Source organism: Nicotiana tomentosiformis, chromosome 4, assembly GCF_000390325.3.
Source record: "Nicotiana tomentosiformis chromosome 4, ASM39032v3, whole genome shotgun sequence".
In the NCBI taxonomy this organism is placed as follows: domain Eukaryota; kingdom Viridiplantae; phylum Streptophyta; class Magnoliopsida; order Solanales; family Solanaceae; genus Nicotiana; species Nicotiana tomentosiformis.
The window spans coordinates 80,329,609-80,354,699 of NC_090815.1; the positions used below are offsets into that span (position 1 = coordinate 80,329,609).

General features: G+C 38.6%; 1 protein-coding gene and 1 pseudogene across 1 annotated transcript; one reads left to right on the top strand and one right to left on the bottom strand.

Annotated features, from left to right (window-relative positions):
* The first annotated feature begins 7,987 nt into the window (after positions 1-7,987).
* Positions 7,988-10,643, top strand: LOC104101358 (pentatricopeptide repeat-containing protein At1g31430). Its single transcript, XM_009608796.4, has one exon. It carries the CDS (start codon positions 8,046-8,048, stop codon positions 9,921-9,923), a length of 1,878 nt encoding a protein of 625 aa, XP_009607091.1. The 5' UTR covers positions 7,988-8,045; the 3' UTR covers positions 9,924-10,643.
* Positions 10,644-14,525: 3,882 nt separating this feature from the next.
* Positions 14,526-23,630, bottom strand: LOC104101359 (leucine-rich repeat receptor-like tyrosine-protein kinase PXC3; annotated as a pseudogene).
* Positions 23,631-25,091: the final 1,461 nt, after the last annotated feature.

Consider the following 25,091-nt stretch of genomic DNA (forward strand, 5'->3'; position numbering starts at 1 on the left):
CATCCAACCTCATAACGATGCACTGGTAATATCCGTACTCATGAATAAAACTAAAATTAAGCGTGTGTTAATCGATCTAGGTAGCTCGGCCAACATCATCAGATTGAAGGTCGTAGAACAACTCGGCCTGCAGGACCAGATCGTACCCACAACTCTGGTTCTAAACGGATTCAATATGGCATGTGAAACCACCAAAGGCGAGATAATCCTACCAATAAACGTGGCCGGAACCATCCAGGAAATAAAGTTCCACGTGATCGAAGGCGATATGAGATACAACACCCTTTTCGGAAGGCCATGAATCAACAACATGAGAGCTGTACCTTCGACCCTACACCAGGGCCTCAAATTCCTGACATCGAGAGGTGTCAAAACGGTGTACGGTGAACAACCGGGCGCAAAGGAAATGTTCGCCGTCGAGGAAGCAAAATCAATGTCCTTGCCTTCGCCGATAGAGGGATCGGGCTCAGAAGGAGAACGGGACACCAAATAGCAATCACAGACATCGGCTTCGGCCCAGCCAGATAACCAGAAGATCGAAGAAGATGACGATCAAAGGGTCCCTCGATCTTTCATGATTCCCGATGACTCCGACGCCACCAAATCAACAATCGAGGAACTAGAGCAAGTCACACTAATCGAGCACTGTCCCGAGCAAAAGGTATACTTGGGAACGGGGTTAAGCCCCGAACTCAGGAAGAAACTTGTTCAATTTCTTATCGATAACATCGATTGTTTTTCCTGGTCCCATTTAGATATAACAGGGATCCCACCGGACATAACGACGCATCGACTAAGCTTGGACCCTAGGTTCAGACCGGTGAATCAAAAGAGAAGACCCCAGTCCGAGGGAAAGCACACATTCATAAAGGACAAGGTAACCAAGCTTCTCAAGATAGGGTCCATTCGAGAGGTGAAATATCCCGAATGGTTAGCTAACGTAGTTGTAGTGCCTAAAAAAGGGAACAAACTTAGAATGTGTGTGGACTATAAGAATTTGAACAAAGCATGCCCCAAAGATTCCTTTCCACTGCCCAACATCGATCGCATGATCGATGCCACGGCCGGCCACGAGATCCTCACTTTTCTCGATGCCTATTTCGGGTATAATCAAATCCAGATGAACCCGGAGGACCAGGAAAAGACTTCATTTGTCACCAAATATGGAACGTATTGTTATAATGTGATGCCCTTCGGGCTAAAAAATGCAGGGGCTACTTACCAACGCCTAGTAAATAAAATATTCGAAGAACAAATAGGAAAATCAATGAAAGTTTATATTGATGACATGCTAGTTAAATCCCTGCGCGCAGAGGACCATTTTGACCCATTTGCAGGAAACATTCAAAATTTTGAGGAAATACAACATGAAGCTCAACCCCGAAAAATGTGTTTTCGGGGTCGGTTCGGGCAAGTTCCTTGGCTTCATGGTGTCAAATCGGGGAATCGTGATTAACCCCGATAAAATCAAGGCCATCGAAAACATCATCGTTGTGGACAGCGTGAAAGCCGTACAAAGGCTAACGGGTCGGATTGCAGCCTTAGGTCGGTTCATTTCGAGATCATTTGATCGAAGTCATAAATTTTTCTCTCTACTCAAAAAGAAGAACAATTTTGCTTGGACCCCGGAGTGCCAACAAGCATTAGAGGAACTAAAACGATATCTATCAAGCCCACCACTACTTCACACTCCAAAAACAGACGAAAAACTTTGCTTGTACTTGGCAGTATCGGAAATTGCCGTAAGCGGTGTCCTAGTTCGAGAAGAGCATGGTACGCAATTCCCCGTTTATTATATGAGTCAAACCTTAGGAGAAGCAAAGACTAGATATCCGCTCCTAGAAAAATTGGTACTTGCACTGATAAGCACCTCTAGAAAGTTAAGGTCGTACTTTCAGTGTCATCCCATATGCGTATTAACCACTTACCCGCTTCGTAATATTTTGCACAAACCCGAGCTATCAGGCCGACTGGCAAAATGGGCCGTCGAACTCAGTGGGTACGATATCGAATATCAATCCCGTACGGCCATCAAGTCTCAAATTTTAGCAGACTTCGTGGCCGATTTCACGCAAACCCTAGTACCCGAAGTCGAAAAAGAACTCTTGTTGAAATCAGGTACATCATTGGGGGTATGGATCCTTTTTATGGACGGGGCTTCGAACGTGAAAGGGTCCGGGCTAGGCATAGTTTTGAAACCACCCATGGGTAACACGATTAGGCAATCAATTAAAACTATCAGGTTGACTAACAATGAGGCCGAGTATGAAGCCATGATTGCAGGTCTCGAGCTAGCTAGAAACTTGGGAGCAGAAGTCATTGAAGCCAATTGTGACTCTTTGCTGGTGGTGAGTCAAGTAAACAAAACCTTCGAAGTTCGAGAAGGTAGAATGCAAAGGTATTTAGACAAACTGCTTGTCACTTTGCACCATTTCAAACAATGGACTTTACGGCATATTCCACGAGAACAGAATAATGAGGCCGATGCGCTTGCGAATTTGGGATCATCGGTCGAGGTAGATAACTTGGGCTCGGGGAATGTTGTTCAACTTTCAAGATCGGTAATCAAAGAAGGTCACGCCGAGATAAATTCTACAAGCTTAACTTGGGATTGGAGAAACAAGTATATTGAATACTTAAAGAGCAGAAAGCTCCCATCGGACCCTAAAGATTCTAGGACCCTACAGACTAAAGCTGCTCGATTCACGTTGGCTTCGGACGGAACGCTGTACCGAAGGACATTCGATGGACCGTTGGCAGTATGCTTGGGTCCGGGAGATACCGATTACATCCTACGGGAAGTGCACGAGGGCACTTGCGGGAATCACTTCGGTGCCGACACATTAGTTCGAAAATAATCAAAGCAGGGTATTATTGGATCGATATGGGCAAAGATGCGAAGGAATTTGTTCGTAAATGTGACAAATGTCAAAGGTTTGCGCCAATGATCCATCAACCCGGAGAGCAACTTCACTCAGTCCTATCCCCAGGGCCGTTCATGAAATGGGGAATGTATATCGTCGGCCCTCTGCCATCGACCCCAGGTAATGGCAAATTTATTTTATTTATGACTGACTATTTTTCTAAATGGGTTGAAGCACAAGCGTTCAAAAAAATAAGAGAGAAAGAAGTTATAAACTTTATTTGGGATCATATCATATGCCGATTCGGGATACCCGCCGAAATAGTATGTGACAATGGAAAACAATTCGTTGTCAGCAAAGTAACAAGATTCCTCGAAGATCACAAAATAAGAAGGATACTATCGATGCCATACCACCCCAGTGGAAATGGACAGGCTGAATCAACGAACAAAACTGTCATTCAAAACCTAAAGAAGAGGTTGAACGACGCTAAAGGAAAATGGAGAGAAATCCTGCCCGAATTCCTTTGGGCATATCGGACGACGTCAAAATCCAGTACGGGGGCGACCCCATTCTCCTTAGTATATGGGTCTGAAGCATTGATACCAATCGAAGTTGGTGAACCCAGTACCAGATTTCGATTCGCGATGGAAGAATCAAATAACGAGGCTATGAATACCAGCCTCGAATTATCGGACGAAAGACGAGAAGCTGCTCTCGTCCGATTGGCCGCCCAAAAGCAGCGAATCGAAAGATATTATAATCGAAGAACCAAGCTCCGCCATTTCATGCCCGGGGACTTAGTGTTAAGAAAAGTCACTATCAATACCCGAAATCCGAACGAAGGAAAACTAGGACTGAATTGGGAAGGACCATATCATGTGTCAGAAAGGGATCGTACAAGCTCGACATTATAAACGGCAAACAGCTATCAAGCAGCTGGAATGCATCACATCTGAAATGGCACTACTGCTAAGAAGTCCGAACAAGGGCTAAGATGGATCTTTCGATTGAAAGCACGCATTGCACTCTTTTTTCCTTAAACCGATTTTATCCCAAATGAGTTTTTCGGCAAGGTTTTTAATGAGGCAACCATTGATCGTGCTGCACTTACAACAATATCTGAGGCCTCTTTACAATCGACCTCGAATACTGAGGGGGCATTAGGCCCTCAAATACATCGAGTTCAGATGCAGGAGAGTTATTTCACAACAACAGGGTTCCAATAGGAAAAATTGTAAGAGCCAAATGGTCAAAACGAACCATGCTCATTGGCCCGAACCCAGGCGCGAAACATGAACACATATGTAATGACGTGCGAAGAAAGTTCTCTTCTTTATCGACATCTTATATCCAAGGAAAAATCCTCTATTTCGAAATTTATTATGCAAACAGAATCAAGTTAAATTCGACCGTTATACCTACGGGCTTCCTTTTATTTTTCGAGTTCGAGCAAGCACTCAATCGACCACTAAGCCTACGGGCTACATTGCATCGAGTTCGAATCATTCACTCGACTGATAAGCCTACGGGCTAATTTTTATTTCGAGTTCAAGCAAGCACTCACTCGACCACTAAGCCTATGGGCAACTTCGAACATTATGCCTACGGGCTACATTGCATCGAGTTCGAGTCATTCACTCAACTGATAAGCCTACGGGCTACTTTTTATTTCTAGTTCGAATCATTCACTCGACTGATAAGACTACAGGCTACTTTTTATTTCGAGTTCGAGCAAGCACTCACTCGACCACTAAGCCTACGGGTAACTTCGAACATTATGCCTACGGACTACATTGCATCGAGTTCGAGTCATTCACTCGACTGATAAGCCTACGGGCTACCTTTTATTTTTCGAGTTTGAGCAAGCACTCACTCGACCACTATGCCTGCGGGCTACATTGCATCGAGTTCGAGTCATTCACTCGACTGATAAGTCTACGGGCTACTTTTTATTTCGAGTTCGAATCATTCACTCGACTGATAAGCCTACGGGCTACTTTTTATTTCGAGTTCGAGCAAGGACTCACTCGACCACTAAGCCTATGGGCAACTTCGAACATTATGCCTATGGGCTACATTGTATCGAGTTCGAGTCATTCACTCGACTGATAAGCCTACGGGCTACTTTTTATTTTTCGAGTTCGAGCAAGCACTCACTCGACCACTAAGCCTACGGGCTACATTGCATCGAGTCGAATCATTCACTCGACTGATAAGCCTACGGGCTATTTTTTATTTCGAGTTCGAGCAAGCACTCACTCGACCACTAAGCCTACGGGCAACTTCGAACATTATGCCTATGGGCTACATTGCATCGAGTTTGAGTCATTCACTCGACTGATAAGCCTACGGGCTACTTTTTATTTCGAGTTCGAATCATTCACTCGACTGATAAGCCTACGGGCTACTTTTTATTTCGAGTTCGAGCAAGCACTCACTCGACCACTAAGCCTATGGGCAACTTCGAACATTATGCCTACGGGCTACATTGCATCGAGTTCGAGTCATTCACTTGACTGATAAGCCTACAGGTTACTTTTTATTTCGAGTTCGAGCAAGCATTCACTTGACCACTAAGCCTACGGGATACTTCGATTATTACGCCTAACGGGCTGCATTGCATCGAGTTCGAATCATTCACTCGACGACTAAAGCCTACGGGCTACATTACTTCACTCGACGATTACGCCCACGGATTATATTTCTTCAAGTTCGAATCATTAACTCAACTAGTAAGCCCAGGGGCTACGTCACTTCGAACAATCAATCATAGAGACTACGAAGTCCAAATTTGATTGAATTGTTACGATCCTTGTGGAAATGTCGGCTTATGACCCAATCGAACCACCAAAAATCACATCGATTCTCACCGCATCCTTCGTGAGAAATGAGGGGACTATCTGTATACAGTCGAAATAGATTTTGGCCTTCCTACGTTCGATCGAGTTCAAGTGTTAAAAAGTCAGAATGAGATTTTGGGAGTGAGCTCCGAAGTCAGTACTAACGAGCCTCGAGTCCGAAGGACGCTCGAGGAGTCGGCTCGGTAACCTTATCGAGCCCGTGACCGAATCGATCCGCAAAACACTGCTTCGAGGTCGGAAATGCGCGACGCCCATCTCGAAGGTCGAACTCGAGCCAAGACCGAAGGGCTCGACCCAGTAACGAGTTCGAGCCAGTATCGAGCTCACAGACAAGAGCTGTTGCAACCGCACCAAGAGAGAGAATCTTGGCCGGAATCGAGGAAGAGACAAGTCATCATGGGACTTCCACTATATGCTTTATTTTATTATTTTTTGTAATGCCCCTCTACTATAAAAGGGGGAATCCTTGTAAGTTATGACGGAAAAAAAGAAAAATACACTCTAACCAAAAATCACTTCTCATATTGAAAGATATCCCTTTGTAGTTGTTTTACTTTATCTTATTCATTCTTGTTGCTCACTATTTACATTCTCATAGTCAAGAATACACATATCTCTATTTCTCTACACGATTTATATCGAATTGTATCGCATATCCTTAGAACCATACACAAATCTAACGTCATCCGATTTTTTCGGTAAACAGCTACCACAGTTGAGGAAGAAGATAAATCAGTTAAACAAAGGAAGAAGATGAAAAGAACCAATGAAGATTAACGTTCACTAAACAACGATTAGTGGTCTCTCTTTATAGTGGAAGAAATTATGAACTAATTTGATTTTTGAAGTTGTATTTACGGAAAAAAATATTATTGTTGGTGTATCAAGCTATATATCAAATTTCGTGTTTTTCTTCCTATAAAAAGCAACTTGTGCTGGCATAATTTTCAAAATTAGATTTGTATTCTTGCCTTCTTCATTTTGATCCATAATTATTCTAATATTTCTATTTTATTGATTTTCATATATTATCTATCTCTTATATATGAAGACAATTATTCAATCAAAAAGAAGCATCGCTGCAATCTGTACTATAGGTATCAGTCAATTTGATAATGTTATCTGTATAGTTAAATGATTGAGGGTGTGTTGTAAATAAACTTATTTTATTGGTATGACGATGTTATCTTGTGATATTCTTTAAGATTATCAAAAGTTGTATATGATAGATCGACATAGATCATTTATAAAAATATATACTATATACTTTTACGAATAATTATTTCCTAAAAGATTTGTTGTTAATAATATTGATATTATTTTACAAAATTATATATTACATAACTTGATATACACGTGCAACGCACGTGACGAGAAACTAGTCGAATTGAAAAGTATCGGTTGCCTTTTACAAGTTTAAACTAAAAACGTGAAAGATTAACATCGTATAATAGTAACAAACTTTCATTAATAAGAAAAGACCGATTTGAGAATCACATAAAGTACACAATCATCGTTGATCAGAAATTAAAGGTGCCAAAACATTAATTAGTTAGAAAAAGAAAATCTCATACTTTATGTTACATGAACTCGTTTACAAGTAGATATGAGATGCATTTTGTGTACTCTTTGGTAAGAGTATGCACAACTTTTTGCTAAGTTTTAAAGAATTAACGCGATCAATACAAGTGACTAATTGTATACACAACGCCTCAAACTGGTGTTTTAAGTGAGCGTTTTTCTTGGTCTACAAGATAAATTACATGTGCCACAACAATCTACGGGTGCTACCCAATTATTCTTTTATTTCAATTTATGTGATGTAATTTGCATTTACACGAAATTTAAGAAAGAAATATATGATCTTAAATATATTTGGTTATGACACTTTTTAAACGTGTGATCTTAAACACGATATTTTTATATTTGCGTAGTTGTCAAAGGTTTTAACTAAGGTAAAATAAAATGTGTAAAATTAATTGTTTCTAAATAATATACTATTATTATTTTTAAAAAAAATAATAACAACTCAGTAAAATCACACAAGTTAGGTGTGGATAGGGTAGAGCGTATGCAACCTTACCCCTGCCCTTATAATCAAATAAAAAATTAATTGATTGTTTCTTTTTAGTATAGCTATTTGGTATCCCGAACCTACTTATGGATTAACTTGGATTAGTTCAGCGTACGACTTATTTATTGAAGTTGCTTTGTCGCTCAATCTTTTACAATTACTTCAAGTCCTTAGAGTCCTATCACCTATTAAAATTGCCTTCAACTACTTATAATGCGTTCTATTCTACACTAAACTCCTATAATGTGTTCAATAAGGTTAATTTCTAGTCGTTCCATTAATAAACTTACTAGCTTCTCAACTCTCATCAATTGTTCACCAAAAGAAACACTTGACACTAAAACATGCATTGAACTTCTAAAGACATGCAAATCCATTACACAGCTCAAACAAATCCATGCCCAAGTCATCATCCTCAATTTCCACAAACGCATTGGCATTTTACACAAGCTTTTAGCTTTTACAACTGATACACTCCAAGGAGGAGACTTTAATTACGCCAAGAAAATCTTCACTTATTGTCACAGCCGTACATTGTTCATGTACAATGTAATGATTAAAGGATATGTGAAAAATGGTCAATTTAAACAACCCCTTTTCTTGTTTGATGAATTAAGAATAGGTGGCTTGTGTCCTGATAGTTTTACTTATCCGTTTGTGTTTAAAGCTATTGGTGAGTTGAAAATGGTTAAGGAAGGTGAAAAGATTCATGGCTATGTGTTGAAATCCGGTGTTTGGTTTGATAACTATGTTGGTAATTCTGTTATGGATATGTATGGTCTGTTTGGTTGTGTGACGAGCTTGAACAAAGTGTTTGATGAAATGACTCACAGAGATTCGGTCGCATGGAATATATTGATTTCTGGATTTGTGAGATGTGGTAGGTATGGGGATGCTGTTGGAGTTTACATGAAGATGCGGGAGAAAAGTGGTGTTAAGCCTGACGAAGCGACAATTGTGAGTACTTTGTCAGCTTGCACTGCATTGAAAAGCTTGGAACTTGGTAAAGAAATTCATCGATACGTTGTTGAAGAGCTTGGGTTTAGCGTTATTATTGGGAATGCATTAGTGGACATGTATTCTAAGTGTGGATTCTTGATGGTGGCTAGGCAGATTTTTGATGATATGCCAACGAAAAATGTTATATGTTGGACTAGTATGGTTTCTGGGTATGTTAATCGCGGTCAATTGGATGAAGCTGGAAAACTTTTTGAGAGGAGTCCGGTAAGGGATCTAGTTCTGTGGACAACTATGATTAATGGGTATGTGCAATTCAACCGTGTTGATGATGCAATGAATATGTTTCGTACGATGCAAATGCAAAGGATTAAACCTGATAAATACACACTGGTTGCTCTTCTCACTGGTTGTGCTCAGATAGGAGCCTTTGAACAAGGGGAATGGATTCGTGATTACATGAAGGAAAACAAAATAGCTATTACTGCAGTTGTTGGTACTGCCCTTATAGAGATGTATGCAAAGTGTGGTTGCATAGAAAAATCGATGGAAATATTTGATGGATTAAAAGAGAAAGATACTGCATCATGGACTTCAATTATTTGTGCGTTAGCCATGAGCGGGAACACGAAGAAAGCACTGGAACTGTTCTCACAAATGGAACAAGGTGGATTTTGCCCCGATGATATCACGTTTATCGGAGTGTTGAGTGCATGCAGCCATGGGGGCTTGGTAGAGGAAGGCCGCAGGTATTTCCACTCAATGAGTAGGATTTATGGGATTCAGCCAAAGTTAGAACATTATGGTTGTCTGATTGACCTACTTGGTCGTGCTGGGCTCTTAAGAGAAGCTGAAGAAACGATATCTATGATACCGAAAAAAGACAATGAGATTATAATTCCAATATATGGGGCTTTGCTCAGTGCCTGCAGAATTTACGGCAGTGTTGATGTCGGTGAACGTGTGGCTAAACTGCTTATGGAGATTGAATCTTATGATTCTAGCACTCATACGCTTCTGGCAAACACCTATGCATCTGCTGGCAGATGGGAAGATGTATCAAAGGTCAGAGGAACTATGCGAGATTTAGGTGTTAAGAAGTCACCTGGGTGCAGTTCAATTGACGTCAATGCCAATGTGTATGAGTTCATCGTTGGGCATTAAGACCACCAAAGGCCTTTGTGGCACTAGTGTTCCACAGAAGTCATGGGTGATCATTGATCCGATGCTTCGGGTGAAACCAATTTCCAGGGTGTGACGGGCAGTGTGTGCAGGGCCCAGGTATATATTCACCGCGGCATACTGATCCGTGATTACTGTCTGTTCCAACTAGATGATTTGGAAGTGGTTTTAAAGGTACTGTACTGAGGCTCATCCTGCTATAAGAAACTCCGAGATCGATCTCGCTAGTCCTAGATAAAAAGATGACATACCTTTGGTAGTAGTGGTTTGTATAAGGGTGAATACATCTGCATTTCAAGTATAATGACATCAAGATAAACAACTGTACGGATGCCAAAGGAGATGGATAGAAGTCGCAACGAGCTAAGATGGTTTCATGATGCACTGGCTCCACAACCTTGCTGTGGGTGTGTTATCGAGAACCATGATGAAAAAAATTGCAAGCCGGAGGATGGATTGAGGGCTAAAGGGAACGAGCTTCAGAGGCAAAACCATTTTGCCTTTTCTTGGCAATTTGAAATGAGAGAAATAGAAGATTGTTTCATAGATTCTTGATTAAAAAAAGATTGTTTCATAGATTAAAGAATGATATCGGATATGAGTACTAAAATTCTTTTTTGTTTCATTTGAGCCTTTAGTGTAAAGAGAAATGTAAACCTTTCCAGCTACCCGGTGAAGTTGTACACATAACATTATTGTGTATACTATCTCTTCCAGCTTCTTGGTGACAAGTTTGAATCCCTTTGCTGTGTTATTTTACTGAACTGGTTTTCATGTTGAGTATTCACCCAACTTATGACGTTTTTTCTTCTTTTGAAATATTCTTTCAAGTCAATGATGATTTGTTCTTCATCCATCAAGGAATAACAAGTTCGGGGTGCAAAACGGAGCATAAGATACGGTTTTGGTGAATGAGATTTTATTGACAAGCTTCCCGAAAGACTTGATCCAACAGAAGTCCAGTTTAGCTGATATCGGCTATGGTTAGTCGATCATATCATTCCATAAACGAAATCTATTTCTATAGAGAGATCCTCTACATTTATAGATAGAATAGATACTCATGGATAGAGGGATATATCGTCGATTCTTACTATTTAGCTGGTTTCTGAAGCTGTAGAGTGTCATTTAATCTTATAACTAAATGAGGATTGATCAATGTTTTACCGATGTTCTTTGTTGTTTCTTCGTGCAGGTATCTGATGCACTCGCTGTATCCTCTTTACTACCTTGTGCATATGACCGAGTACTGTCACAGTAAGGTGCAAACTACGGAAACAACCTTGTCTAACTAAACTATTACTCCCTCCGTTCAATTTTCCTTGTCCATTATTGACTTTGCACACCCTTTAAGAAATAATAAATAAAGTGTAAAATTTACCATGATACCCATATTAATTGGTGTATAGTCTTAATGGATTTGAAAAATGATTTGGCATGAGTAATTAATGTCAAGGCAAAAGAGGAAAAATAAATTATTTTTGATATGCGAAAAATGACAAGTAAAAATAAAAATTTATTTTTAGAATACTTACATTTAAGAGTGAACAGAGGGAGTAGGTAATTTTCCAGTTTAATCCTTTCCAGCACCCCTTGCTTTAGTCTCATTCTATGAAGACTTGTATTAGAACCTGATACATATATCCTCTCTAAAGCCTAAAGGAGGACATAAACAAATATTATAAAATTAAACATATGAAATTTTGTAAAAAGAAATATCTCAAAGACAAGTACATTTATATACAACAAAAACAACTAAGCCTCAATCTCAAGCTAGTAAGGGTCAACTATGTGAATCGTCACCATCTATTTAGCTCATTTAGACTCGTCTCCTTACATTAATAAATAAGTTAGGTTCGCAAAACCTAGAAGTTATCTACATTTTCTATTAATATACAGAACCCCGTAAATATTGAAAAGACTCGTAGCAAATGTTGGACTTATGTGAGCGTACCAACAAGTGCAAGGCATAAATTCAGCTAGATGGTATCGTCTAATTGTCTACCGGTAGGTTAGAGTAGACAAAAAACTTACTTAGACCACAAACGCCGGAAGTTAGAGATTATGGTTGGGAACTTCTGTGTTACTCCTAACGGTAAAATTGTGTCTCCTCTGTTGAGTTGATTAGTTACGATGCTTATGACATTCTTTGAATTTGATTTAGCATATGAATTATTTTATGTGAGGTTAGACGATGAGAATATTAAGCAAACTCGCTAACCCCTAGTTAGGGTGTGATAAACTTGGTATCATAGTATTGATTTTCTTGTGAGTCATAGACTAGTGTCTTAATGGGATCTCTAAAATGAATATACGTTGAGCGCCATATCTATAACCAGTGACTATGTGGAAGGATATTAGGCTTTCTAATATATGTCATTTTAGGATTCTTTTAATGTCTATAAGTGTCTAGAGCCAAAGAAGCGTAGATTGTGCTTATGCCATATGACAAGGACCAGATCCGTGGGCAGAGGATCCAAGATTGAGACTTTCGTTGTGTCATATGCAGCATCAGATAGACCAAAGGCCCAGGGGCCGCCCGTAGTAGATGTCGGTAAGGACTAAGGACCCAAGTGAGAGTAGCCAAGCAAGCGGGAGAGCCTATTTAGGAGGAGCACAAGATATCACCTCCCAAAGCTTTGTAGATCCCAGCAAGGCTAAAGGAGAGTGAGAAATTTGTTCAGATAGTTCCTCCTATTCTCCTGCCTCCTAACCAATAGGAAGATGAAAAGAATTTACTCACACGCAATAGGGTAGCTTAGACACATATTCTTATGAATAAGGCTATTAAATATCTTTCTCGAGAGGTATGCAAATACCTCAAAAGACAGATAATAAAGACATGAGGTAGAACAATGTTACAATCAGTGGCGGCTTGACGGAGTACGGGACCTAAAGCTGAATCGTTATTAGAGGCCTTTGGGGGAAATGCCTTTATTTTTCTATGAGAAATATTATATAGGCATATGAAAAAAGTTAAATCTTTTATTTCACTGAGTATATCAATTAAAGTATTATCTTCTGCTTGGATATTTTTTCGTAGTACTTTTATTATAAAATAAGTCCAAAAATCAATATGAAACTAATTAGCTCAAGGTATGCTCAGAAGCTATTGTAAAGTGAAAATTAATCTAAGTTGAAGAGAATAAGAAGAATGAAGGAGAAAGTTATTTAAGTGCATGTCATTCATTTGTTATAGCTCAACTAAATTCGCCCTGAAAAATAGCATAATGTTTGGACTATGCCAAAATGATTATTGACATAGCAAATGGTTGATAAAAGGATTTACTTACTATTATAAAGAATTATAGGAGTAAAATGAATAATATTTGGGGCCCTATATTTTCTGGGCCCTAAAGCCTAGGCTTTAGTTGCTTTGGGGTTTAGCTGCGCCTGGACTTACAATATCTGTGATTAAATACCAAACTGCTGGCCCAAGGTTAGCAATGTCTCTAGTAGGGGTGGGCATAATACCGGCCGAACCGATAAAACCGGCCGAACCGTAAATTTCGATTTTTCGGTGTCGGTTTAATCGGTTATTCGGTTGGTGTGCGGTTTATAAATTATTAAATTTCGGAATTCGGTGCGGTTAACGGTTTTAGTATTTCGGTTTTCGGTTAAACCGAAAAACTGAAGTTTGGGTATGAGAGTTGAGAAATATAGGATATTAATTATTGGGTTTGGGTTATCACTTTTGAACATATGGGCTCGCCCACCTGGCCACCTTCTTTTTAGCCCAATTTAGCCAAAACCCATTCACAAATCTGAATCCCAATTTACCCAATACCCTACATTCCTACAATCTACTTAAGTTACTTTCCTAGTATACTTCTTTAGAAATTAGAAAATAGAAACTGTCTTAGTTCTAATTAGGGTTCTTGAGTCCTCACTTTCCTTCCTCCTTTCGTCGCTTGCTGCTGTTGCGCCTAGCCGCCTACTGTGATGCCTCTCTTCCTCTTCTGCCGCTCGTCGCCTCCAGTCCTCCATGCCTCGTCCTTCTGGGTTTGCATATTATTTTTTTTTACTTTAATGTAAAAGCCCTTGCTAGTTGCTAGTTGCTATGTTGAATCAAGTGTCTAGCATCTGCATTTAGGGGTGGGCTTCTGCTGATAGTTTTAGCTTCCCATCTTTAAATGTTCTTATTGAGTGGAGTGTGGAGGCGTTAGAGTAGATGTTGCATGCTTCTGTATAATGGGTCAATATCAGTAGTTATAGGTCGATTTTGTTATGTTTGACATTTTAAAAAAAAGTTGAGGTATTTTCTTATTTGCAGTGAGAGATAACAGGTGATTCAAATCTGATATGGATGTGCATGTAATAGTTAGAGTTGATTTTGTTATGTTTGACAATTACCGTAATTGTGCAGGCATTTTAAACATGGAATGATTGAGTGATGAAACTTGTGAGTGGGCAAACACATAAATCTATTATAAAAGAACATATGTTCTCAGCTTTTTTCCCTGAAGACCGCCAGGCGCCAACGGACCAAAATGACACATTTCCTCGAGTAAACTGGCATAAGAGGAACTAATTCGAAACATTATTCCTAAGGAATTCACTTCCAGAGCTATTATGGATCAACACTTAAAAATCTTGCACCGTTAATAACCGAATAACTAAATCGAAAATAACCGAACCGAACTTTGAAAAAATCGTACCGAACCGTAAATACTTCAGTTTGGTTTGGTTATTAATATTACAAAATCGAAAACCGATAAACCGAACCGTACTTTCATACTAACCGACCGAACCGACCGATGCCCACCCCTAGTCTCTAGTAATTCTTTGGCATCAGGTCTTTCACTTGAGGAGACACTTAAGCATTGCAGAGCAATTTCAAGCACTAAAAGCATTTGTTGGTGAACTTGAATAGATTTTCCACTCACTCTGCTGTCAAGAATTTCACCCAAATCTTCATGCTGGATTGACTTGCTTAATACCCACTTAGCCAACTCCATTCCTTTACTAATGGCTGGTTTTCCAGTTAGCAGCTCAAGCATTATCACCCCAAAGCTATACATATTACCAGCCTCAGTTACTCTCATCACATATGCATATTCTGCAAATACAAAATTACATAAAAAATCATTCCAGGTGGTTCAAAACAGGACTTTGTATAAAACACTGAAGTAATGTTGGAACTGGATTTTTCGGAATCATGTTAGATCATTGGAATTAGACATGAAATTTGTGTTATTTCTTGTGTAGTTCTATTTAAAAACAGAAGGAAAGCAAAATACAGAGTTGCTCATTGGTGGACATGGTGTCTTACATTTTAAAGGAGTAAGATTCAATGAGCTGGTCTCTTACAAAGAATTATAACGAAAGGAACTATAAATGAAGTCCCTAAAGTAATAAACACTAAGAAAATGAAAGTTGGTTCGTCATGCTTTATTGACTATTGGGTCCATCCCATGGCCCATGTGAAAGAAGATGAAACTTTTTTTTTTTTGGTTTAGTCAAGCCAACCAATTTAGAAGTTTAATTTGGGCAACTAGCTTTTGAAGTGAATATTTATGTCATTGCATACATCAATATGGGCATTCTTCAACTATAAATAGGTGCCTCTACCTTCATTTGTAATCACACCAAAATAAAGAGAAAGAGAGTGATTTACAGAGTAAGAAGCAAAATACTTTGTGAGAAAAAATATAGAGAGTTTGAGCGGTATTGTAGTGAGGTGGAAAAATCAAAAGAGGGTTATTTCTTTTGAGTGTTTAGTGGTCTTGGAGTATTTTACTCGGTACCACAAATTGTAAAATCCTCGCTTTACTGAAATTAGTTGCTCCTCTCGGGCCGTGGTTTTTCCCTTATTCAGAAGGGTTTTCTACGTAAAAATCTTGGTGTCCTTATTTCTCTTATTATTACCGTTGGTTACAATATTTTAGTAATTCGTATTTATTATAGTCGTATACCGTGGATATTATTTCTGTGGGGGTTAATTTTCCCAACAACTAGTATTAGAGCACATGTTCTACTCATTCACAGAAATATTATTTACAGTCAATTTTACTCTGTGACAAAAACATATGTCAGGAGTAAAATATGAAGTAACAAGATTCAACGGTAATGACAGTTTCTCCCTATGGCAAATAAGGATGAAGGACCTGCTCATCCAACAAGGGTTAGACATTGCACTAGATGGAAAAGAGGCAAAGCCGGAAACCATAAAAGACGAGGAATGGGCAGACATGGATAAAAAGGCGGCTTGTGCAATCAGACTGCACTTGTCCGATGAAGTACTCAATAATGTCGGGGATGAAAATAGTGCATGTGGTATTTGGAAAAGACTAGAAAGTCTATACATGTCCAAATCCTTAACAAACAAGTTATTTTTGAGAAAGTAACTTTATGCCATCCATATGAGTGAAGGTACAAATTTCTTGTCCCATTTAAATATGTTCAATGGATTAATCACGCAGCTGGCAAACCTTGGAGAAACAATCACTAAAGTAGATAAGGCTATCATGCTTCTAAACTCGTTGCCATCTTCCTATGATAATTTGACAATAACCATCCTGCATGATAGAGATACCATCGATTTAAAGGAGGTCACATCAGCTATCCTACTCAATGATAAGATGAGAAAGAAGCCCAAAAATCAGGGGCAGGCTCTTATCATGGAAAACAAAGGAAGAGGTTTTTATAGAGCATCGAGTAGCCGTGATAAATCCAAAGCTCGTGGAAAGTCCAGGAACTGGTCAAAGGGTAGAAATTGCTACAGTTGCGGTCAACCCGGTCACTTCAAAAGGGATTGCCCAAAGAAAGGTCTATGCGAGAGCAGTGGCCAGAAGAATGATGACAACACAACGGTTGTAGTGCAGAACGATGATTCTGTGGTTCTTTTCGTTCACGAGGAGGAGAAATGCATGCACTTAGCAAGCCAAGAGTCAGAATGGGTGGTTGACACAACAGCTTCCTATCATGCCACACCAGTAAGAGAATTCTTCTGAGATACAAATCAGGAGACTTTGGAATGGTTAAGATGGAAAATACCAGTCACTCAAAGATGCACATTAGTTTTAAAAGATGCGCGGCACGTACCAGATCTGCGAATGAATTTGATTTCAGGGATCGCTCTAAATCGAGACGGGTACGAGAATCACTTCGCCAATAGGAAGTGGAGACTCACCAAGGGATCATTGGTGATTGCTAAAGGTGTTTCTCCCTACACATTGTACAAGACAACCACTGAGATATGTGAAGATGGATTACATGCGGCTGTAGATGATACGCCTGCAGATTTATGGCACCGGAGATTGGCCATATGAGTGAGAAGGGACTGCAGATCCTATCCAAAAAGTCACTCATCTCATTTGCAAAAGGTTCAACTCTGAATTCTTGTGATTATTGTTTATTTGGAAAACAACACAAGGTATCGTTATGGAAAAAAATTGAATATACTTGATTTAGTATATTCTGATGTTTGTGGTCCAATTGATGTAGAATCAATGGGAGGTAACAAATATTTTCTCACATTTATTGATGATGCTTCACCGAAATTGTGGGTTTATTTTTTGAGAACCGAAGACCAGGTATTTCAAGTATTTTAGAAATTCCATGCTCTGGTGGAAAGGGAGTCAGGTAAAAAATAAAAGCGTCTTAGGACAGACAATGGAGGAGAGTATACTTCAAAAGAGTTTGAAGACTACTGCTCAAGCCATGGAATCAAACATGAGAAGACAGTTCCTGGAACCCCACAACACAATGGTGTAGCTGAAAGGATGAATCGCACTATTGTCGAAAAAGTGAGAAGTATGCTCAAAATGGCAAAACTACCTAAGTCATTTTGGGGTAAAGAAACTTGCACAACCTGTTACTTTATTAACAGAAGTCCATCAGTTCCATTGGAGTTTGACATTCCAGAGAAAGTCTAGACCAACAAAGAGATGTCCTAATATGAAAGTGTTTGGATGTAAAGCTTTTGCACATATGCCGAAGGAGCAGAGAACGAAGCTGGATGACAAAGTTATTCCCTGCATCTTTATCGGTTATGGAGATGAAGAGTTTGACTACAGATTGTGGGACCTAGAAAGGAAAAAGATCATCAGAAGCAGAGATGTGATCTTCAGAGAAGATGTGGTCGGGATTGATAGTGATCAATCAACAAAGACCAAAAATGATAATGGTACAGTTACTAAACTTTGTTACTACTCCTACTGTACCTGTACGTAATCCTTCCACATGTGAAGAATGGCACACAGAAGGTGTAGATGAAGAGGTTGCTGAGTAGGGGGAGTACCCTAGTCCACAAGAGGAAGAAGGAGAGAAACAAGAAGAAGAAGAAGGATAACAACCTTTGAGAAGATCTGAAAGAGAGAAGGTAGAGTCCACAAGGTATCCTTCTTCGGAGTATATCCTCGTCACTGATAAGGGGGAGCCAGAGAATTTCAAGGAGGTGCTATCTCATCCGGAACAAATCCAGTGGATGGAAGCCATGCAAGAAGAGATGAATTCTTTACAGAAGAATGATACGTACGAACTGGTTGAACTTCCAAAAGGCAAAAGACCGCTTAAGTGCAAGTGGGTCTTTAAGCTCAAGAAAGATGAAACGACAAGCTGGTCAGACACAAAGCTCGATTGGTAGTAAAAGGTTTTGAATAGAAGAAAGGTATTGATTTTGATGAAATTTTCTCACCTGTTGTCAAAATGACTTCTATGCGAACAATCTTTAGCTTGGCAGCTAGCCTATATCTTGAAATGGAGCAGTTGGACGTGAAAACTGCGTTTCTGCATGGAGATTTGGAAGAAGAGATCTATATGGAGCAGCCAGAAGGTTTTGAAGTAAAGGCGAAGAAACACATGGTGTGCAAGTTGAAAAAGAGCCTTTATGGGCTGAAACAAGTGCCTAGGCAGTGGTACAAGAAGTTTGACTCATCCATGAGAAGTCAAACGTACAAAAAGACTTTTTTATAGATCCATGTGTATACTATAAGAAATTCTCTAACAATAACTTTATCATCTTGTTGTTATATGTGGATGGCATGCTAATTGTAGGACAAGACAAGAAGTTGATTGCCAAGTTGAACAAAGATTTGTCCAAGTCATTTGACATGAAAGACTTGGGTCCAGCACGACAAATTCTAGGAATGGAGATTATCCGAGATAGGACAAATAGTAAGTTATTGCTGTCATAGCATAAGTATATTAAACATATACTTAAACACTTCAAAATGATGAGTGCTAAACCAGTTAGCACGCCTCTTGCTGGTCATATAAAGTTGAGCAAGACAATGTGTCCTACAATAAAGGAAGATAAAGAAAGTATGGCTAAAGTTCCATATTCATCTGCCGTCGGGAGCATGATGTATGCAATGGTATGTACCAGACCTGATATTGCTCATGCTGTCGGTATTGTTAGTAGGTTTCTTGATAATCCCAGAAAAGAACATTGGGAAGCTGTGAAGTGGATACTTAGGTATCTAAAAGGAAACTCAGATGAATGCTTGTGTTTTGGGAGATCAGATCCAGTCTTGAAGGGCTACACAGATGCTGATATGGCAGGTGATCTTGATAATCGTAAATCTACTACAGGATACCTGTTCACTTTTTCAGGGGGAGCTATATCATGGCAGTCGAAGTTGCAGGAGTGTGTTGCACTCTCTACAACTGAAGCAGAGTATATTGCTGCTACTGAAGCTGGAAAGGAGATGGTTTGGCTGAAACAGTTCCTTCGAGAGCTTGGATTACATCAAAAGGAGTTTGTCGTCTATTGTGACAGTCAAAGTGCAATAGACCTGAGCAAAAACACCATGTATCATGCAAGGATGAAGCATATCAACGTGAGATATCACTGGATTCGAGAAAGGATATAGGATGGATCTATGCAGGTCAAGAAGATCCATACAAGTGAGAATCCTTCAGATTTGCTGACCAAGGTGGTACCAAGAGATAAGTTCGAGCTATGCAAAGAACTTGTCGGCATGCACTCAAACTAGAAACTCCGGTGTTACCTCCTTCAGGTGCATGAGACTGGAGGGGGAGATTTATTGGGTCCATCCCATGGCCCATGTGAAAGAAGATGGAGCTTTTTATTTTTGGTTTTGTCAAGTCAACCAATTTAGAAGTTCAATTTGGGAAACTAGCTTTTGAATTGAATATTGATGTCATTGCATACATTAATATGAGCATTCTTCAACTATAAATAGGTGCCTCTACCTTCATTTGTAATCACACCAAAACAAAGAGAAAGAGAGTGATTTATAGAGTAAGAAGCAAAATACTCTCTGAGGAAAAATATAGAGTTTGAGCGGTATTGTAGTGAGGTGGAAAATTCAAAAGAGGGTTATTTCTTTTGAGTGTTTAGTGGTCTTGGAGTATTTTACTTGGTACCACAAATTGTAAAATCCTCGCTATAGTGAAATTAGTTGCTACTCTCGGGCCATGGTTTTTTCCTTATTCAGAAGGGTTTTCTACGTAAAAATCTCGGTGTCCTTGTTTCTCTTATTATTAACGTTGGTTACAATATTTTAGTAATCCGCATTTATTATAGTCGTATACCGTGAATATTATTTCAGTGGTGGTTAATTTTCCCAATATTGACAAGATAATGTCTTTTTTGTGGTTGTCGTCCTACCCAAGTAGATATAGTTGTTGGCTTCATACTCTCAAGATGCAACGAACCATTAAATTTCTTGATTTACAATCAAATAATGGAATTCTTGAATCCTTAAAAGAGTCTCTATTGCCTTCTCAAATATAGGAGAAATAGTATGTTGAGTGAAGTGAGTGATTGTTACGTAGATAAGTAGAAGATTTTATGAAAACACAGGAATAAAGAGCATTCATTTAAGTGATAATTTATAATTTAACAAATGAATCAAGTCGCTATCTTAAAAACCACGTAAGGATCAGTTTACCTGGAGGAACATATCCCACTGCTACAGCAAATTCTGAAGGATTAATTGCCCTCCCAAGCTCAATATCTCCAATTAAGGGCTGGTGCAAATGTTTCATAAAGATGCTGCTTGTTGAAACATAGAGGAGGATGATCGGATCGCTAAAGAGAGAGCCTCCATGTAAGATAGCTAAACCTCTACAAACGCCAACTGCTATGGTGAAACGACTTTTCCAGTCTAAAATACTGTCATCACATCTTCCATGAAGCAGGTTAAAGAGGGTTCCATGTTGAGGATATTCATAAAAGATACATGCCGTATCAGATTCCACAACATAAGCAGGGGGGGGGGGGGGGACATGGTTTAATTGCTAAGGTGACCTATATTGACAAGCCCTTGTTTGAATCTTTCAAAGCTAAGCAAGTTAAATGACTTGCTCTGCCTCTCAATCTTCTTGAATCAATAGTATATACCACAAGGCATCATAACCTTGTAGTATGTGTAGAATTCATTGCTTTGCATAACGTTAATTGTCCTACAAATTGCAGCCATGGTCTTGGACAATTTAATTTGAGACTTGTGGAGGTCATCATCAGTGATCCAATAAAACTCAGTTCTGTGCAAGCTCTTTAAAACAACGTAGCGGATACAAATAATTGCAAATATACCAAAAACAAAGCCACCTAAAACAAAGAGGAGGACTATGGTTGATGACAATGTCTTGCCCTTTTTCTCATTGTTTTCTAATTTTGCAATTGGGGAAGGATAGATCAGACCCCTATTTCCACTTGTCTCAACAATGACAAAGCTTTCAAACTCCGGACGAATTCCAGAGAGTTGATTGTTTGAAAGCGCTAACCTAGTTAATCCTCCCATTTTAGGCAGAAAATCGGGAATCTGACCTGAGAACCTGTTGTAAGAGAGATCCAAAACTTCCAATGAAGTCAATCTAGATAGAGTAATTGGTATAGGTCCTCCAAAGAGATTATGACTGAGATTCAAAGCAATCTGCAAACTTAACGGCATAGCTGGAATAGCCCCACCAAGTTGGTTCCCTCCAAGTTGGAGTTCTAACAAAAAATTTAAGTTACTAATGTCAGGCGGAATTTGACCACTTAGCTTATTCCCTTGCAAATTCAAGTTTGTGAGGTTTTTTCAAACTGGATATTGAACTTAGTATGGTACCATTCAAAGAATTCCAGCTGATATTGAGCCTCTGCAATCTATTTAACTGCGAAATGTTACTCGGAATATCCCCAACTAGGTTATTGGACTGAAGACTCAGTACCTGAAGATTAGAAATATCACCCAACTCTACTGGAATAATACCACTCAGCTTATTCTGGGCTAAGTTCAAAAGCGCCAAGTTTTGGCACTTCCACAATTCAGAAGGAATTGGTCCACTTAGCTGGTTGTTGTCCAGCTCCAAGTAGGTCAAACTCTGAAGGCTTCCAAAAGAAGCAGAAGTAATCGACCCATTCAAAGCATTGTCCCCTAATCTCAACCGAATCAAATTTATTGACAAGTTTGTAGGAACAGGTCCCTCCAACTTATTGGAAGTCAGATCAACAAACTGCAAGTTCATTGGGGATAACAGGTCCTGAGGTATAATACCAGTTAAACTGTTAAAACTGAGGTCTAAATTCCTCAGGTTCTTGTTTAAACCAAGGGGTATATTTCCAACAAAACGATTCTGATTCGCAGCAAAAGGCGTCAATGTTTTGATATTCCCAATGGATTGTGGGATTGTGCCACTCAAATTATTGGCTGATAAAATCAAAACTTGCAATTTGGAAAGTTCTCCTAATCTATCAGGAATGACACCAGATAGAGAGTTAAGAGAATGGTCAATCAAAGTTAAGTTGCCAAAGTGCACAATTTGAGCGGGGAATTCACCTTGAAAAAATTGCAGAAAGTTGAAGCTCCTCCAAAAGATTAAATTTTCCAAGACTGGTAGGAACTGAACCAGAAATATTGTGGTAGCTAAGGTTCAAACTCTTGAGTGAGTTCAATGTCAATCCACCCAACTGCAAGTCAACTTTCCCATTCAAGTTATTATGAGAAAAGTCCAAAGACTCCAACTTTTCAAAACCAGTGAAAGTAGGCAAAGAACCCTCCAATTTATTCCTACTAAAGTTCAACAATTTCAACCCACTAATTCCCCCACAACCAGTAATGAACCCACTTGGGAGTGAGCTTAAGTGGTTCTGGGAAACATCAAGAGACTCTAAAGTTTCAATCTTTTGACAAATAACAGGCAAGAACTCAGAGCTAGAAATTGAAAACAATGAAAAGGAGATATTTGTTATGGAAGAATTATTAGAAGTGCAAGAAATTCCTTTCCAAGAACATGGATTTGAACTTTTATTAATCCTATCCCATACAAAAGAAGTAGCAGTATCATTCTGAAGCATATCATAGACCTTTCTCATGGTATTAATTTGGTCTGGGGGCAATTGGGAACGCACCAAATGAAAAAAGAAAGACAAGTATAGAACAGAAATGAGATAGACATAGTTTATGATCATTGTGGCTTGGATTGATTAATTTTATGGTTCCAATTAGAATTGAAGTTACAAACATTAGTAGGCAGTTTTCATGCAGAAGAAGCCATAACAAATTGACTTATGACACTGCTGACCTTGACTTATGACACTGCCTCAGATATGGGTTTAACTGTTATGAGTTTATCTTGTGTGTATCGACAGTTAAAAGATTTTTTACGTTGTACTGATAGTGTAAAAGTTGTTTACACAAAGCTACTGGCATGATACTCAACTTTCATCAGTTGCCATTTGTACTCTATATTCATTCATCTTTACTGATATCCGGCTTTGGAGGAGCTACCCCTAAAGAAATCTTGGCTTGACAACCTATTCATTTATCTAATTCTGTGAAGCATATATATATATATACCTCAATTCTAAATAAAAACTTTAAACTTGCCGCCTTTGTTTTGATTTAAATTGTCAATATCTTGATTTTTGACATAACGTAAATCAAAAGGCAATCATATATATACACATGAGTTTCAGAAGGTGTAGCTAGTTATCCCAAGCCCTGATGTCAGTACATTACCGTTAAGTGTAAATATAATCTAACAATAAATATGATAAATTCTGTAGTATTAAAATGAAACGAAATATAGACGGACGACATGCAAATTAAGGATTTACATAATTGAATCAACTAATTTAGAATTGAGGCTAACTAGATTGGTTGAAGGCCAAAGTTAGTTGTCGAGAAAGAAGAAAGAAATAGACATGACATAGAAAAGAACAAAAGAACGTCTAGACATTTCTTGCAATTAGTCCTCCTGTATCGTGTTTGACGGGGTTGGGAGTCGTGTTTAATAAATGTGTTCTTAATTATTCCAAAATACTAGACTTTGACTGGTTCTAAGTCGTGCTTTTGAGGATTCTTCCACTATAGAAAATTAAAGGCAAACATATGAAATGAGTACAGCTACACCACAAACATGGTAAGAATATGTTCAGAAATACTATAAGAGCATTATGTTTTCTTTAAAAGAATAATCAGCTTATTGAAATTCGATAATTAAGCTTCATTAGATGCTTGTCAAAATAACGAGATTTTTATTTGTTAAATCTTCTAAAAGATGTAATTTTGTGTTAATTATATTTCTCCATTACTTATATATTTATTTTTTTATTTTTAAGTTTGAATTGTGTTGATGTGATAATATAGTTGTACATAAATTAGTCATGCAGATCGTGAAATTTCTTTCAAACTCGATCGTTTCATCTTGGCATATTTTTTTAATATGGTAATGTGTTTGTGCAAGGCACGCGATATTTTAATATTCTCGAGAAAGTAAGGCTCGTTTATGAAAATTCCACGCTTTCAATTTCGTATACTATATATCTCACCTTTTCAAATGAGCGAATGTTGAGAAAAGTAATTTTTCCTATGAAATAAAAGTTAGATCGATGAAATTGGATAAAGAATTCACTCTTCAAGCTAAACCTTCCTTTAGGTCAATCACGGATATGAGAATAATGGACAAGGCTAGATCTAATTGTCAACTGTTCTAATCTAGAATAGGATGCTTAAAAAATTCTAAAAGGAAGTGGAGTTATATTTTCTTTTCAATTCTAGGGTTCTTATGTATTTTTGTGCCCCTTTATGACCACAAAAAAAGTGAACAAATTCCATTTTTCTAAGGAATAGATACAAGATTCTTCGCATAGATAGAAAATTCTGAAGATGATTAAAAAATATGCTCATTTGGAACTCTGTTGGAACAAAACCTTTCACGCCTATTAGTATTAGACCAAGTTGTTTGATTTAT